The following is an 18,614-nucleotide window of genomic DNA, read 5'->3' as shown; positions in this document are numbered from 1 at the left end:
AATAATGTTAAAATTGTTTAATAAAAAATATAATTGTTAAACTTAAAATCAGCTGGTCAGTCGGTCAACTAACAATCCAACAGTAAAATAAATTTAAGTATTTAACAGTGAATAACGGAGATATTTTAAGCACTTATATTTGAGTATACTTGTAAATTTCAAAGTGTCAAAGTTTTAACACTCCAAACAATGACTACTGTAACTTTTTGTAATAATTTTATGGACCAAAGTACATGAGAACGTTTACATGAAAGTTACAGAGTCTACAGAACTTTTTCCTCCCTTCATTATTCATGTGCTGTTCACTGTCATTTATTCTTGACAGTCATGTGCAAAAGAAAGTTATTTTATGCATTCACATTTAAGCTTCTTTCTCTCTAAAAGCAAATTTCCAAGACAAATATTTCTTGTTGTTTAAAATTTTCATTATTGTCATTTTTCAGCAACCATTTTGGACAAGTTTCACACTTATACTTTGTTTCACTGTGTCACTGTGAAGTTGGCATATTTTAAATTTCACAAAAACATGAAATTGTATGCATTCTGTTACTTCTATTAAAATAGACTGAAATTTGTCAAGTCAGTTAAAAGTTTAATCAATTCTATAATTTTAGAAATAAACCAGAAAATTAACATACATTTCTTTCAACACCTTATATTGCAGTCTCAGCAGAAATGCAAATACCAGTTATTAAAGCATCAAATTTAAGGGTTTATGATTTGTTATAAACACCAGTGTTTATAATTCAGGAAGCCCCCTCCCCTACATTCATCCACTCACATCATATAAAGCTGGGTGGTTTAATCAATTACCTGTAAGCAGTGATTACATCAATTAGTCATATAATCTACTTGACTAATCAATATTATAATTAAATCAATTAATCAAAATTAGTATTTCCAATTACTACTGATTATTCCAAAAATTGATTAATGTTGTATCCTTTGGCTCTATATCATTTAAATATCACTATGAATATACAACCTTGGATTTTTACACAGCCAAATGGAAAGGATTTTTCCATTAACCAAATATATAGGTAGAAAATATGTCATTCATGGTACCACAGCATGCATCTGTGACAATACATTCATACATTAAGTGTAATTAGCCCTCTATCTATACACTTAGGAAACAGTCTGGATAATATAGTTAAAACAGAACCAGGTTTAGAAATCATGTCACAACAGTGATTGAGGCCAGACAACTAGACATTAAGAAAGAGGTCCTTGTCTTGTCTCACCCACACTGAAGTGTTGTTTTTCTTCCAGTTGACAACCTGCACTGTTATTGTCACATTTACCAACTAAAAGCTGGAAGCATGACTACAGAGAGGTGCTTTTGATGGAAGGTTTGCAAACCATAATTGAGAATATGAAACACTTAAAACAATTTCAAATAAAAATTAAGATATTTTTCACAGAGTATTATAACATACTGATGGTCTATGGCAATTATGTTTATAGTTTTTAATGTAATTTTTAAGTATTTCAACATTTGTTGATCATTAAAATGTGTGGCCAAGAAGTAGTTTTTAGTAAGTTAACTTCTATTTATAGCAGTATGATAATAACTTAGTAATTATTTTTGTTAACTTGCAAATTACATTCACTTCCACATTTGTCACAGTAATGAATAGGGTGTTAAAATGTACACAAATGTTAAGAATAACAGCTTTTTGGAATAATTATATATGAAAAACAAACAAACAATACACTGCTATAAAACAATCAACAGGTAATAATCTAGCAATTCATGAAACCATACAATTGTTTTACAGCATTGCCAAATCAGAAGTTTGTCCCCCACCGTATCTAAAGGTTTTAATCTTTTCGATTTTATCTAAAAGTCAACATTTACTAGGTTCTAATTGTACTTGAGTATGTTTTATAAATTCTGAACAATATTTTATAACCTCATATGAATTTTTACAAATGGCATTAAAGTTAGGACTGATGTTAATAGAATTTTTGAGGGAAATACATTTTTGCATAACTTACTTGAATTGTTTTAATTAATCGTCCTTAAATAACCCTTTCAATCATATAAGGGTGTTCACATACTTTGTTTCATTGTGAAACAAAGTATGAATTCAGTTGATCTGGACAGAAAAAGACAAACGACTATGAAATACTATTTATATATGCAGAACAATATTTAAAATTATGCTATAAACCAGGCCTCAAAAAACCCTGGGCACCAGTTTGCCAAAACATTTCATCACGGCACCTAGTATTTCCTTCCATTTTATTTGTGAGTAGGGATGTGCTAAATAGAACTCTAATCTAGAACAGTTCTGGACTACTGGAAGCACTGTGGTTCCTCAACACTTTAATAATTTCTTTCCATTTTGTTTTTCTTCTTTCTCTCAATTCAACCAGTCAGTACACGTGTTTAGACTCTGATGGGACCAAAGGCAGTGAGTTCAGGCAACAGTATCTAGTGATTCTTGATATCATGTGATCATTAGCATGCACTCTTTGCTCTGAAAGTAACTAAATATAGCCCCCATTTCCCTGTACAAAAAAGTAGTGAAATTAGGTTAGGCAAATCAAAAGGCCTTTGCTTATCATTGTATGGTGTTGTAGTGATGAGTAGATTAGACCTATTCTGAAACAACCTGCTTGAACTATCAATACTGTAGTGATTATTTTTATTTTACTTTCATTCATTGTAAGAATCCACGTAAGTTATACTTTAGTCATTAATTTAATAATTCCCTTTTGAAATCGGCCTCCCATAGCCAGTGGCCAAACTATATAGTCCAGATTAGTATATTTTGTTGTCAGTTAATATCTATTATTATTAATGTAGACCTTGATCATGAAACATTCAGCAACAAACAAAGTTAGAAGACACAAAACAGTCTCAACTAACAACATTTCTTTGTCATTCCGTTGAAAATGAAGGATACAGGGCCTTCTACTACTATATGTGGAAAAAAAAAAGTTGACGAGGAAGAAATAACTGAAGTAGACTTAAATCCATTTACTAGCAAAATCCATAATGTGAAGAAACGGAAATTTCAACGAAAATGGTTGAATGAACTGAAGTGGCTTAAATTTAATCACAACACAGATGCTGCTAATCGTGAGATATGCAAATCTTTCCATAGTGCATCAAACTTCAACTCAAAAGCAGTAAAAGTTTTTACTTGGCCCTTCAAGCTGGAAACTTTAAAAAAAACAAGAAAAATCATTAAAGCATCAGAAATGTATTTCATCATATAATGCATTAACATCTCCAGAATCTACCCCTTTAGCAGTATGTAAAGGAAATTAAAAAAATGTGTAATCATGTGAAGGCTTTTTTTAGTATAGCCTACTACATTGCTAAAAGTAACAAGCCATTTTCTGATATGTTTTACCAGTCTTCGCCAAAGAGAAGGTGGCAGTTAAATCTAGTGGAAGAAGGTTTACAGTCAGATCATAAAGTTTCAGTACCTCCATACAGTAAGATGGGTGGCCAGCAAAGTTGGTGCCTTAGCTGTTCTAGTGAAGGATTGGAAAGGTGTTGTAATGCATCTTGAAGATGTTGCTACAGAGAAGGTGCTTCTGCAGTTGCAAAGGGACTTTTGAAAAACTAAAGAATTTCAAGTTTGTTCACATCATACAATTTCGTTTAGAATACCTTAAGAGTGCAGTAAAGAATTTCTCCCTTGTTTCAAAAGCAAAATCTCTTTGTATACTGTTACACTATATGTGCAAAGTACTATGTTAACACACTCATCACTGAAGAAATGAACCATGTTACCACAAAACAAATCTATTTGTAACACTTCTCTGAATAGCATTTATAAAGAAGTGCAGCTATGTGGATTGAGCACAAATACAAGTTCTTGTATCCTAGTTGAGAAAAACAACTTGGTGGAAGATGGTGTGCAATACCTAAAGAAAATATATTTGAACAATGATGCCAGTATTGAAAGGTGTATCACAGTTTTTGACACTTCAAAAGCTGTAGATCATTGGTATTTCAGTTATAAAACCTCTAGACATGTATATGGTCACAAATGTCCTTTTAAGAAATAGGTGGACTTGAATAAAGAGTTGCATATGAAATTGTTATTGGTGTTTTTATAAACTGCATACATTGAAGTTGAATATGTTATATAATAAAGTTCAATAATGAACCCTTTTGTATTTTTAGTGTAAAACTATGTCTTGTACCATAACCATACAACTGACTCAAAATGTATTCCATAACTTTTCTATAGTGGACCTGGCTCCTAAGTTTTAGGGCCAGCTCCTAGATCTGAAAGTATTTGTCGAGGCCTGCTTTAAACACTGAAAGTAGGCAAATTATTGGAAGGCAACAAGTCTAAAAATTGTTATAAAAATCAAGTTATTTGCAATTTCTTTTCCAATTTTCTCTATTTGTTCATTGTGGCTCAAAATCAGGTGTAGAAGTATCGTTTCAGATCTATCTTTTGTCTTCCACATGCCAAGGCTCAAGAAACTTTTCATTCAGTATCAAAACTCAGTTGGGCTGGACGATGAAAGACAAAAGACACTACTTTAATAGTTATAGTTTAAATGCTTACAACTAGCAAACTATTGGAGAAAAATATAGGAGCTTCCACACTTCCTTCAGATAGATTTGTTCCCCAAACCTTCCCTTCATCATAGAACAAAAACAATTACACATTAAGAAAATAATGATTTTCAAGAACACTCTGAAAAAACCAATAAGAATGATGTAACTTAAGTGTTAAAAATGACTCATAATATGAGTGTTACAAACAAATTGACAATATATATATATGTGTATTAGACAAGTTATCCAGGGTAGTAATAAACACTCTAGGCAGTAGGAGTCCAATGCCTCACTAACAATGTGGTTACCCACACCTTGTTGCATATTGTCCCAATAGAAAGTTATGAGACATACCTAATTTATCTGTTTTATGAAGTTATCTTATTCAAGTGATTCTGTGGTATGTGTAACATTTCACAAATCCATAAAGATGATGTGACCTATACAGTTAAGAGTTTTTCTCAATTTTTAAATAGTGATATCTCAGCAAACAGAAAAGATAGAAGGTTCTTATTTTATATTCTAGCTTGTCAATATCAGTAATTTGAGTTTCTAGTTGGTAACACATCACATATATCTAATTTGAACCAAAGCTGCATTCAACATACCACTTACAAACAGAGCTTTACTAAAAGACAGCTGCCTTTTATTTACATTATATAATCAATACTCACACACACACTATACTTGGAATAAAACATTTCAAACTTCTGACTGATAATTATAAAATCATCAACTTCAATGTACAGACAGGTTGGAGGTTTGTATGCATATCATGATCTTAGATATGCTGATGTGAGCCATACTACTGATTTATTCAATACAAGTTTACTGAGTGACAAAAGATATTTTGGGGGCAAGGTTTAAGTCTAGCTTTAAACTACAGAACAATGGCTACTGCTCTGAAGTACATTTCTTGCAAGTCATCCTTATGTTTGATAACGTTACTGAACAAGTTACAGGCTGAATGTTATATAATTAATAACTGAAATAAATTTTGTAGGAACAGTTCAACTTGAGTGTGACAGAAAAGCAGCAAAACTGGTTGAAAACATATACATAAAAAAAACATTGCTTACATATACATGGGTTAAAATTCAATACGAAAGCCATTATAATTTACTGAATTATATAATTTATTTAAAATAATAATGTTGCTACATTTGTCCCACATGTTTTTATAGATATTTATTTTCATGTAACATATTATCTGTTAAACTTTTTAACATAAAGGCAATATTGCAGTATTTATAAAAGTGATTCAAAGACATTATATTTATTCACATGGATGCAGTATGCAAGCTCTTAACTGTAAAGACATTAATAGCTTTCAACAGCTACACACTGCAGAAGCTGGATAGCTAACACTGTGAACGAACCCCCAGGCATAGAATTTCAGTGAAATAATTACATAAGTAACAACTATTAAAAACTTGTGTACTACCACAGATTGAACAGATTCAATAAGTAAATAAAGAAAACAAATACTACGTAATGAACTTAAATTACTTATTTACTTACTAAGGAATGTAGAGGTCTAAAAGTTCATTGTTTTGGGTAATGTTTTAACACCAAGCATTGAAGATAACCATTTTCAAAGACTGAAATGGTGCAAAACACATTTTTTATCATCTTCTAAAAGTTTCACATGGTACAAAATCTCCTTGACTACAGAAATAAGATTACAAAGAGCATTATATCTAAATTTTAAAAACTTCTAAAGTTTCAACAGTAGATTACTATTGAAAGTACACCACGTCAAGGACAACAGCTAATCTACAGATATCAAAGCAGATGCTCTAGTAATCAGATATTTCACTATGCAGTGAAATCAATAAAGTAGGACTACTATCTGAGCAAGACATGTAAATGAAAAAGTATTACATTTTAAAACTTTGTTTCAGAGATACTACTACCTACAGTTATAAGCTGAAAACATAAAATGTTACTGTTATCCTTTAAGCAAGTTATAAACCAAACAAACAAAGCTTGAAAATATTAATTAGCAAGCATTCATATCATTCATTCACAAGCATTCATTCACTTTAAAATATGAACAACCATGTCTACAATGGCCATTTCCATGTTTTGCTTTCTAGTTCTAAAATCAAGGGCGACTTAATTTCAAAGAAATCCCACAACATACACAAAAATCAATTCTTCAATAAACCTCATCCAAATCTGATAGATATATAATCTTACCTTTGATACATGGAACAATGGCTCTCTGTTGAATGGCTGAAGGTTTCTCAAAACCATAAGCATATATACCTCGTAAAAGCTCTTCTCGAAGATTCATATCATCAAAGTTATCAATAACTTGTTCCCAGTTACTCTAGAAATGACAATACACAGGTAATTTTTCAATAATGTTGTTCCTGTTGTGTGAAAATAATACATAAGCAAATATTACTAATGTGCTTTCAGTTACCTAAAAATGAAATAAATGACTTCTCACACATTTCACAAAACCTTTAACATATTTCTTCACATTTCATGTCTATGTTCTTTCAATTAAATTAAATGTTCTCAACAAGTTATAAGATACCACAAATATATGTGAAAAACCACAATTTTGAGGAATGTCAAATCTTTATCACTATATTAAATATTTGTTCACATAACTAGGCCACAAACTCAAATTTTAAAAGCACAAATAAATAGGTGTTAGTTTCTTTTTCTTACTAGCACATTGTTAACTGCTACTAGCAACAATGTTATTCATTTTTAAAATTAACTGTGTCATAATTATTTAATACTTATATGTATAAATATTCTGTATCATGTTTTCTTTCAACTATCTCACAAAAGTGTAAGATGCTCAGTTTAGGTGGAAACTGTTGTATCTAGGCTAGAGCTGGGCAACAAGTGGAATTTGCTCATTAATTAATCGTTGGGCTCAAACTGATTACATTCATCTAATCAATTATTCTTCTACGAAACTTGGACAGTTGGGTTAATCAAAAAATAGTTAGAATCAAAAGCACTAATTTTGATTAATTGATTATATTTGAGTCACAACACTAAAATTAAGCTGAGAACCTTGAATTAAAAATAATCAGGAGAAATACTAATGGCAATATTTGGATTAAATAGATAGCTGGAATAATAACAGGGAACAATTAGTTGAGTATTTTACATGACACTAATCAATGGTCATAAGTAATCAATTATATTGATTAATTGCCCAACTCTAATCTAGGCTAAGTTCCTGGATTGACAAATTCTACACTATGCCACTGCTCATGGCCTTCCTATACTAAATTATTATTAAAAATTAAAAGCCAATATACTCAATTTTTATGTTACATGGAAAAAAATTAAGAGGAATGTAAAAAAAAAAAAATCTGCAGTTTATTTGTTTTGAGCAATCACTTTAGGTATTTATAACCAAGCTGCCACAAGAGGCTAAATATTCTTAGTCTGGCTGGCTGGCCAACATGCTATGTACCTCGACAACCAATTAAATGAGTTGAAGCTGCAGTCTTGAGAACCTATCTGGGTGGTATGCAAACATTTTAGGTCAAGAGTCTGGGACTAGCCCGAGTTCCGCTTCTGTAAGCAAAACTAACAAAGGAAATTTTTACATTCTGAAACTTAGCATGAAGCACTTCTACCCATGAATACAGTCGGCAGTAAAAACACTAGAAAATCAGTAGCAATATATGAAGAAATATTTCCCTGTATTTTATGATCCACACTAGTGCACCAGTATCATTTGCCAGCAAGTCAAAACATGAACATAAAAATTAAGGATTAAGGAATGAGGGAAAACAAAATGAAAAGGGTAATAATAAAAATATAAAGATGTTGGCATATGGATAAATGAAACAAAGCAAAAACTTGGAAACAAAACCTTAAATCAAAACCTTTTTTTGACGTAAAGCTGCTAGTGCCACAATTGACACGTTTAAAGATAAATTAGGTTATTGAGACAATGCTTAAAACAGATGGCATGATGACAAATAATATCTTGTACATATAAAAAAATAAAAGTAGGCAAGGGCTCTTCCAAGACAGTAAAATAACAATACAGCTTAAAATTGATTTGAAGAGCATGGCAGTGACTTTAGTCTCTTATATAGGAATGTAAAACAATAAGATTATTGTGCAATGTAGAAAACTATGTTTAATTAAACCAAATAACTTCAAATGAATCTAGTCTTATATCATCTTTGGTACAATTGTTAAGATTAGAAGAAGGTTTTTTTTCACATTTGATTCTCCTTATGGTAGAGGAGAGGTGTAACTGCTCCCTTTGCACTATCTCTATATTTCCTGATACTTAGCCTAAGTATGCCATTCATCTGAAATGGAGATCACAAAACTAACACAGTACCAGCAAGTGAAACATTCTTCTTAGTCATAGTAACCTTCCACACTCAGAATCTTGCAAAATAAACAACCAAAATGATGTATCATCAGTGTATTGATTCTATACAGTAATTATATGAAAATTTTTCCAAAATGTGTATTACCAATTATTTTTAGTGCTTTCTAAATTTTATTAGCAAACCTGCAATTTGCTAACATTACTTTTGAGCCCTTATAACCTTTCACTTAAATTACTTTAGGCCTATACATATGAATCATTATTATCCACAGTGCACAAATGCTAAGATTCCAGCAGGATAGCCTTATAGTTTGAAGTAAAATCATGATTTTTCCACTTTGGTGTTCATATTTACCTTCAGAAAAGTATCATAAAAACTCTAGATGAAAACGATTTCAAAATTATCAGCAGAAAATACTTTTCTGAGAAGCTACAAATCGCTCGTCTTAATTGTGGGTGCTCAGGATATTTTCTTTTCCACTTACAATGATCAAAATTTATTTCAGTTTTATTGGTACTTCACAATACATCAAGCCAACTGATGAATATTAGGAGTTATTACAGCAAGGTTCAACTAGTCATACAGAATATGGAACCAGTTTATTGCCCAAATATTTCTCTGTAGACAAATACAATTATCAGTAACCATTTTTGATGGGAGGAAAGAAACTCTTTATAGTTGCAATTACCTTATTAACCCTTTCAGTATGGACAGACCTGATTATCATCCACTCAACTAGCAAAGGATGTTTATGCAACACGAATACAGTAACTGTGTTCTCCTCACAAAAACTGGTAAGATTTTGTTAAAGTTTATAAGTATCTTGTATACACAAATGAAATTATTTTAATTACATCTTCCTAATAAAAATGTTATTTATCTATACTAGTTACTTGCACTCAAACTGTGAATAGTTTGAATGAAAGGTGATTTTCATTTAAAGTATAAAAACAATTTTCTTTATCTTATAGTTTCATATCTCATTTGCATAACCTCCAGAGCCTCCTACATGAATATCAAAAGTTTTTTTTAAAAGTAAATGTTTATTTTTTTTTTCATTTTCTCTACCACATCACTAACTAGCTATTATCATCAATGTGCAATGAAATGATTAAAACTAGGAAATAGTAAAATTGCATACCTTTTAATTTTAGGTCTTTTCCTTTTCACGTATAATTAATTTTTAATGTTTATTTTTCTTTCTTCTCCTTTACCATTTATTATTCATCTCGATACAAGTCAACAGTGCTCTCGAGGCATATTACAGTGTCTCTGGCAGACATGCAAAACTTTGGCAAAATTCTTGTGCAACAGGGGCTTAGTAATTAGAAAGAGTTCAATTTACACTATAATCTAACAATGTTTTTTTAAATTGGCTCTCATTTGTTGTCACAGAGTACATGTAACTGATTAGTACTGTTGGCTGCTTGAATGACTATAGCACTTACGGTTGTTTCTTACCTAAGAGATATGGTTTAAATTGTATTTAAGTCTTACTATTGTACTTTAGTTAATTTTCTGTCAGTTATGTTTAAAATTGCATAATTGAAAGATTTAAACATTTTTTAAATATTCATCATACTTTGCATCAGTTCTCAAGTCTTGTGATATTACTTGAATGTAGACTACAAAGCTCAAACAAATCTGTTCAAGGTGGGCATGGCATCTGTCAGGGGTTAAAAAAAAATGTATTACTTGTTTCAACTGTATTCATTCAGCGAACTTTGAAATGTACAAGTCATTAGGTTATATAAACATCTTAAGAGTCTAGAAGTACCTCTACACAACTGCCATTGTATTATTAAAGATAGAGGGTGCCACCAAAATAGAGAATTTTCATAGCTCATTGGTCACGCGACAATACATCTAAAGTTACGCAGTTTTTTAAAGGTTTCTTTTGAAATAAAGGACTTAAAACTTTGATAACATAAAACTTCAAATACACTATTTCACTGATATATATTGACAATATAGGTGTTTAAGTTTTGAATGTAGCAGTGACTTGCAGTGACCAGTGTTTAAAGGGATACCACTGTGAAAGGGTTAATTGTTCACATTTTAGGTTCAGGTATGATCTCTGTTTAATGTAATTTCAAATACCAAATATATATCATATATAAAGAAAGATGTTCAAAACTGAAACTCCTTGCATATAAGTAAATCCAACAAAAAAATCTCAGGTACAAAACACTAAGCTAAATTCATTTCCAAACTTTTTTTAAAATATGCTTGCTACATCTACAATTGTGTAGTTTCCTTTCAAACTACAGTCTCATAAAGTATTTGGTAATTTTCTCCAAATTTCAAACATCAACCTTAAATTTATGAAGAATCTTGTTTTTAAAAAAATATTCATACAGTTAAGAGAGAAAATGCTGCTAAACAGTTTGGTAAGTTAATTATCTGAAACCCACTACTCAGGATGATTTTAAACACCATAAAAAAATAAAATAAAAAGCTCTTAATTGTCACATCAGTGATTGAGACCAGACAACCAGACATTAAGAAAGAGGTCCTTGTCTTGTCTCACCCACACTGAAGTTTTGTTTTTCTTCCATTTGACAACCTGCACTGTTATTGTCACATTTACCAACTAAAAGCTGGAAGCATGACTACAGAGAGGTGCTTTTGATGGAAGGTTTTCAGTTAAGTCTGACAGAGCATGAAACTTTATAAATAGCCTAACTGGATAGCAATGAGTTCATGTAGCTTGAATAAAGTAACATTAAACAGAAGGATGTTAGCCCTTTTGATTAAATGACTGTTTAGCAAAACTAGTGCAGCTAAAACCTCAACTTTGATGAAACTTATTAACAATAAACCAATACACAGTTACAGCATCACTAGCACAGGTTTAATAATAAATGAACTGCACTGTTTGGCTCATTCAATAATGATAAACGTTGGCTTGAAGATCATTCTCATTTTAAAGCAGTACATCAGATTTGAGTTTTATACCATCATCCTTAAAATAGTTTCAATGGGTATATGGATTAATCAGCTAGTATGAATTTTTTAAATAGTGATAAAATATTAAGAAACTAACTAAAAACACCTTTCCGCATAAGCATTATAAATCATGTTATTAAATATTTAAATAATAAGTTGTTCACCATAACTTAATTTGAATGAGCTACAAAAAAAAAACTAATTCTGTCATACACAGGTAAAAAAAAATATTTTGATTAGAAACCACTTACAGAAGTTAGGTCACTGTGCATACCCTCAAGTTGAATTGAAATATATTTGAAGTCTGTGTGTAGTATTTCAGGTATAAGGATTGAGTACATAAGTATAAAAACTTCAAATGTGGTATATGAATATAAATGTCTTATTAGATTGTATAGGATCAACTACTAGGTTGTTAACAGCTCAGATACAAACACAAGTTCCACATCATTTCCAGGTTATTAAGAAACATATGATGAGTGATTGCAATGAATCTATAAATAAAGGGTGATTTAAGATCCTTGCTCAGGCAAACTGGAACTCCGTATAATAAATGAACTGTTCTGTTTTGCTCATTCAATTCTGGTTTAAGTCTGTTAATCAATAAACATTATTAAGTATACCAATACACCATGAATTAATAAATGAAAAAAATAATTAAATTTAATTACACTTTATGATCTTTTTGATAAAATGTTCTGAACCAACAAAACTTTCATAAATAGAAATAACTGTTAATCTTTATTTTAGGTTCAAATATGATCTCTATTTAAAGCCTTTTCAAATATATAATACATATGAAGCACAATGTCAGTAATGTAACTCTTTGTATCAAATAAATCAAATGAAAAAAAAAAACTTCTGAGGTGCAAAACGTTTTTAATTTGCCTACTCAAAACACCCACAATTTTACTTTTCTCATAACAAGCACTGAAGGAAATCCTATCAATATTTCTTCACAAACCAATTATGAAAAGCAAACTGTGAGATTAGAAAAACTAAATTCTTGATCAAGTTGTGATTTAGCCAAGATATTCACTGCTGTTAACTTACATGGATCTGTTATTCATTTGAATAACAACAGTAAGAATTTTAAAGAGACAAGCTAAAATGCTTAATGATGGAATGAGAATAAGTGTGAATTAATTAAAATTAGTTTAGCCTTTTTTTTTTATCTTATTGCCAAGTTGCGTGAAGTCTGTAAAATAAAACTTTACATAAAATCATTGGCAAAAAAAATGTCCCAAACTATTACCTGTAGTAACTATTTCACGAGTACTTAACTCACCAAGTGCTGATCTGCCGAATACTGGAAAAGTCTACCTCTAGCAGTTGAATGCGAGTGTGCTGTATACAGTGTATGGCTCACAAAAATTCTACATGCATTTAAAGCAACTGCAGTCAAAGGGCTAAAGTGTCATTAAAAATGTATCAAGAATAAATGATTTAATTTCTCAAGACAACATTCTGGAATATCCAACTTAAGAAACTTTGTATCTATCTATACATGTTTACTACAATCACTCGTATATCACTAGCAATACATTTGTGAAATCAAAACCCACAACTACTTTATCCTTATGTTTTGTGACATTTATAACCATTAGTTTATCAGTGCTTAAAATTCAGTTTTATCGCTGGAATGGAAATTCTCTCTTTTCTGGGAGAAATGCAAATTAAAACTAAATGACACATGGTAATATCTATACTACTTAAAAACATGAACTTAATTTATAGCATACAAAAAAATTGGCATAAGCGTCCTAAACTATTACCCACAACATCTCTATTAATTCTTTCAGCACTGGCTCATTCCCTCGGACCAACCTCAACCATTTTGTACTTGTTATAGTTTTCATGCTATAACTTTTGAATTAGTAAGTGTATGTTAATGAAATTTGACAGATTATCAATAAACATTACGATGCTTTTATACACAAAATATAATGTTTTTCTCATGCCTTTATTTTTACATGTTGGCTATCTAACAAGCAAAGTAATTTTAAGATTAAAAATACTTTTATGCATCAGAAAATTTTGATATTTCACATGCAAAATCTTTATACAGTGTATATGGCAAAATCACAAAGGTGCATTACACTGTGAGTACACACTGACGCTTGTTCATATACAGAGAGCAAAACTGCAATCACCATCAAACGTTCTATAAAACAGTTACCTAAATCTCTAGTCTGTCGTAACATTAACAAGTTTAATGGCAAATTATATGTAGGCAAATCCAGTCACATGCAGACTAAAAGATAATGTAAGTACATTATAATTACTTTGAATAATGATTCTGACAAACCAGTAGCTCAACATTTCAATAAACATACCCATTCCAACCATTATTTTTGGATAATAACAATCCATTATAATATGGAAGTTAAACCAATACAACAAATTATTGAGCAAATATTTATGAGAAAAACTTGGCTACTTGATACCCAACATTAATAATGACAGGTTCATCTTTCACTTCATGTATTATTTTCACTTTTTTCTATTCCACCCATTTGGATAAATATTATTCATTTTTAAGAAAATCAATTTCAATTTTTTCTTTTACTTTGATTCTTTGTTATTATCATAATACCCTAATTGATGTAGTGTACATATAAATATTAAACAATTTTTGAACACTTCTTAGGTTAATCATTTTTTTTTTAGCTGTTGTTTTTAAACAAGTTTTTGGATAAGTACAAAGCTAATTATCTTTGTTCTGGTACTAATATTTACTTTAATTTGACAGAGTGGTCACTTCACCTGCTCTAGGATCAAGACAAGCTTACCGGTTTGCCAGTTCTTCTGAATAACGAGCAGATAATTTCAAGTATATAATTAGTAATAACATATGGTGATAAAATAAATAATACAGTGCTAAATGATCCTAACTTTATTGTGATGTATTGAGACAGACCAATTTGATAAAAAATAAATGATTCAACTTACTCAAGTTTATAACTATACCATAACAGTTGTTCCAGTAATTTTCTTTAATAAATAGTGTTTCAACCATTAAAATGTCTGTTATATCCCAGCTAACCTGAAAAACTCTTGTATTGGGTGAAAGGCCATATCGACACTAGATATAGCATATAATTAGTGTGGTTGACATATTAAACATATTTTACCTTCAATCAGAAAGTCTTTAGTCATCCAACCCACATAACACTATTTGAAATATAATCTTTAATTACTAAGATGCCAAGGTGTACTCGAACAAATATTTGTTTTTATGAATTGTTGCCATATTACCTAATAAAGCTGGATTACAACTACAATTTAATTAGATTACAGCTAAAAATTAACTATAGATATATCTTCCTTTATACAGTGTTGCTACTTTAATTTTAGTGTGTTATCCTATCTTTCCACCTTTCCTCCAAACCCGTATTCTAATATTTTATTGTTGTACAGCATACAGCAGTATTAATTATCATTCTACAATTGTTATGGTGTGACCACCTTTTAGAAGCTTGCAAAGCATGAGTATAATTAATTATACTTGTCATAATGCATTTTATTAGGCCAATTTTATTTTTTAACACTATGTTCTTAATCTAGTCCCTTACGGATTTTCAAGAATTAGAAGAGGGTATAATTGTAGTACTTCAACTACACTATATATAGCTTAAATAAATAGTGTTCCAACTACTACTGTGTTTGTTGTATACCAGCCAGCCTGAAGAACTATGGATTGAGCAAAATGCATCATCAGCAATGGATGTAAACTGAAGGACACAACATGTTACGGTCAAGCCTCGATCTTGCAACCTTTCGACTATGAGTCCAAGGCACTAACAACTAAGCCACCTTGACCCTATTTATCTGCAGGTTTAAAGAATAAAGTATTCTACAAATATAACCATTATCTACCAAAAATATGAAAACTAGGTAGCCTTCTCAGTAAGGTAAATACCACAATGGCAACATGTTTGAGCTAAAAGAAATATTCTAGTAGCTTCCACAAATGTTGTTCCTGAGCCTTCCTGAGCTATCAAAAACTAGAAGCTAGAATTCTTTTTTGTTCTTAAAACAAGTTATTAGAATGTGGTAGCTTGTTGTAGCTCACTTTTAATCAATAAAAAAAGTTTAATCTTTGGCTGTTATCAAAATTTATGACCTAGTAATAATATAAATTTAAAACTAGGTATTTAGTTTATTTGAAAAATCTTTAAGGCCTTCTTCAAGTAAACTACAGGTTTGATATTTCCCAGGTTCACATCTTTTCCACATAAAAATATTTAATGATTAATGCCTGATTTGTATATAAAAAGCTCCCTACCTCAATAATACCATCAGGTTCCATGCCAGGAGGGCCATCATATTCTTGATCCCCTTGTCTTCTTTCATCTGACCCATATCTAAGAAGAAAATATGTCATTAGAGAAGTACAGGGAATTGTGTAATGGACGTCAATTGGTATAACAAGTGCCAGGATTGGATCACATTGACAACTGTAGGCTTGGTTATAATTTGAAAGAAGCTTGGAAAATACAAAACACTTCTGTTGCATAGCTTGCTTACTTGAATATAAATTAGAGATTGTTCTATCAGACAAGAAAAATTGCATATTATGAACAGAAGTCAAATAAACAAGACCAGAAAAAAAAGAACTTAGGGTACAGGTTACTTCAAGGGAAGGTGAGAATGTGAATGCTGGGTTTACAAAGGTGTGCAGTAGTAAATAGGTTAGAACTAAAGAGGCATGTTCAGTTAGCATTCAGGTACAAGTCTAACAAATTTAAACTTGGACTGCTTGTAATGAGGAACTTTCTCCTTATATGTACCAGTGAATGGAACAAAGTCTATGACCAAAACTTGCTTGCCAGCTGCTAAGTGTGCAAGGTACTACAGAGCATGTTAGCACTTTAATTACTGGTACCAAAGAGCACTTTTTTTTTAGTACACATAGAAGTAAATGATGTTGGAAATTGCTAACTGGAAGAACTGCTTAAAAAGTATATAGTGATTTAAAGACAGATATAGGAATGGCTCTTTTGGAAGGTTTTCGCACTCAGACTAGTAAGGAAACAGACTATTTTCACAAACAAATCTTTAGTAAAAAATACATCATTGCAAAATCTGATTTTTTGTGTACAAAAGGCTTGTAATAATTACTTTAAGTATACCAAATTTTGTGAAGATACACTTACTGCTTTAAAAATTATAATATAAATAATTAACGTGTGCAAATGTGTATACAAACTCGTGTATTTCATACCAAGCCCATTACGAAAGCATTAAAGTAACAATAGACTATACCTTATAAGACATCTGAAAAGTAGTTTGCTTCATGCACTGCCAGTGAATCTGTCTCTTACAAGGTTTATCTTGAAATTGTTACTTGTCTTTGAAAATATTTTCTAACTTATTTTGCTCTAAATTTTTTTTCCAATCTCCCTTTTGCCTTGCTATCCCATCAGGCTTCCCAATCTCCATTATTATGAAACTTCAAATTATTTTTGAGTATTTTTTTTCTTTTATTTAAGCCTTGGATCATGCAAAGTAATTCATTCCTGCATCTAGATGAGAAGTGATTTTCATGTTATGATTAAAAACTCAAGTATTATTTGTGTAATCTCTAAAACCTAAATACAATTCAAACATTTGTTTTCAGTAAAACATAATATATTGTCTAGTATTTTCTCTACCCTAACTATACAAGGTCTGTCAATTTGACTGACTTCATAACCACCATAAAACATTAGGAAATAAATTATGCTTTTCAGTCTAGAATTACTACAGATTATAACACAAAAACATAAATGTTTAGTCTAAATAGCTCAAATTGCATAACATTAAACATTTATATATATTTCTTAATTTTATTATATTAATCTTCCAGTCGTTCCTGGCTTACATTACCGAAGATGCAAGGATGCTGTGCACGTGCACTCGTGTTACCGTATCTGAAACTATAAAGTGACCCATCTTGGCTGTGTTTTAGTGGACTAGTATTTTGTAAAATACAGTGACATTTCAGTTATAATATATTATATATGTAAATACATTATTGCTATTTACAAATAAATTCTTAAACTTATTTCTCTTAACTCTTTTAGCAAGGGCTCGATCCTTGGGACCGACATTGTAACCATTTTATGCTTGTTTTAGTTTTCATGCTATAACTTTTTAAATTAGTAAGCAAATGTTAACAAAATTTGGCACATTATCAGTAAACATTACAATGCTTTCATATGCAATATATCAAATTTTTATTAAGTCTTAAGGTTTGTAAAGCAATGTTTTTCTCATGCCTTTATTTTTCTTTTCGCATGTTGGATATCTAACATGAAGTAATTTTCATTTGAAAATTAAAAATACTTTTATGCATCAGAAAATTTTTAAATTTCACATGCGAAATCTTTATAATGTCCAGATAGTTATCAAACATTTCTTAAGAAAAAATGATATATTTTATCTGTTATTTTCACTAATGAATCTCTGTACAGGTTTGGTAGATTTGACCAATCTTGTAACCACCAAAATAAATATAAATTATGCCTATTTCATTCTACAATGAACACAAATTATAACACAAAAGCATAAAAGTATAGACACACACATTTTTATTATATTGACCTTTCAGCCATGCCTGGCTAACAACACAAAAGTTACAATGACCAGGCACATGTGCACTCATATTACTATATCCAATAATATAAAACTGACCTTTGGTCTGTACAAAGTAACTTGTCTTAGCTGTGTTTTAGTAGACCAGTATTTTGTAAAATAGTCACATTCCAATTATTATACATTATATATGTATATAGAATATTGCTATTTTG

General features: G+C 30.6%; 1 protein-coding gene across 1 annotated transcript in view; it reads right to left on the bottom strand.

The window, feature by feature from the left end:
• LOC106463638 (eukaryotic initiation factor 4A-I-like) overlaps positions 1 to 18,614 on the bottom strand; it is a 56,526-nt gene that overhangs the window by 26,696 nt on the left and 11,216 nt on the right. The window contains exons 2-3 of the mRNA XM_013923686.2: positions 16,109 to 16,187; positions 6,740 to 6,872 (exon numbers count right to left, since the gene is read on the bottom strand). Of these exons, the coding sequence (XP_013779140.1) occupies positions 6,740 to 6,872; positions 16,109 to 16,187 (212 nt within the window). The remainder of the gene's footprint in view (positions 1 to 6,739; positions 6,873 to 16,108; positions 16,188 to 18,614) is intronic.

Source organism: Limulus polyphemus, unplaced genomic scaffold, assembly GCF_000517525.1.
Source record: "Limulus polyphemus unplaced genomic scaffold, Limulus_polyphemus-2.1.2 Scaffold1451, whole genome shotgun sequence".
Taxonomy (NCBI): domain Eukaryota; kingdom Metazoa; phylum Arthropoda; class Merostomata; order Xiphosura; family Limulidae; genus Limulus; species Limulus polyphemus.
This window is presented reverse-complemented; position numbering and strand designations above follow the sequence as displayed.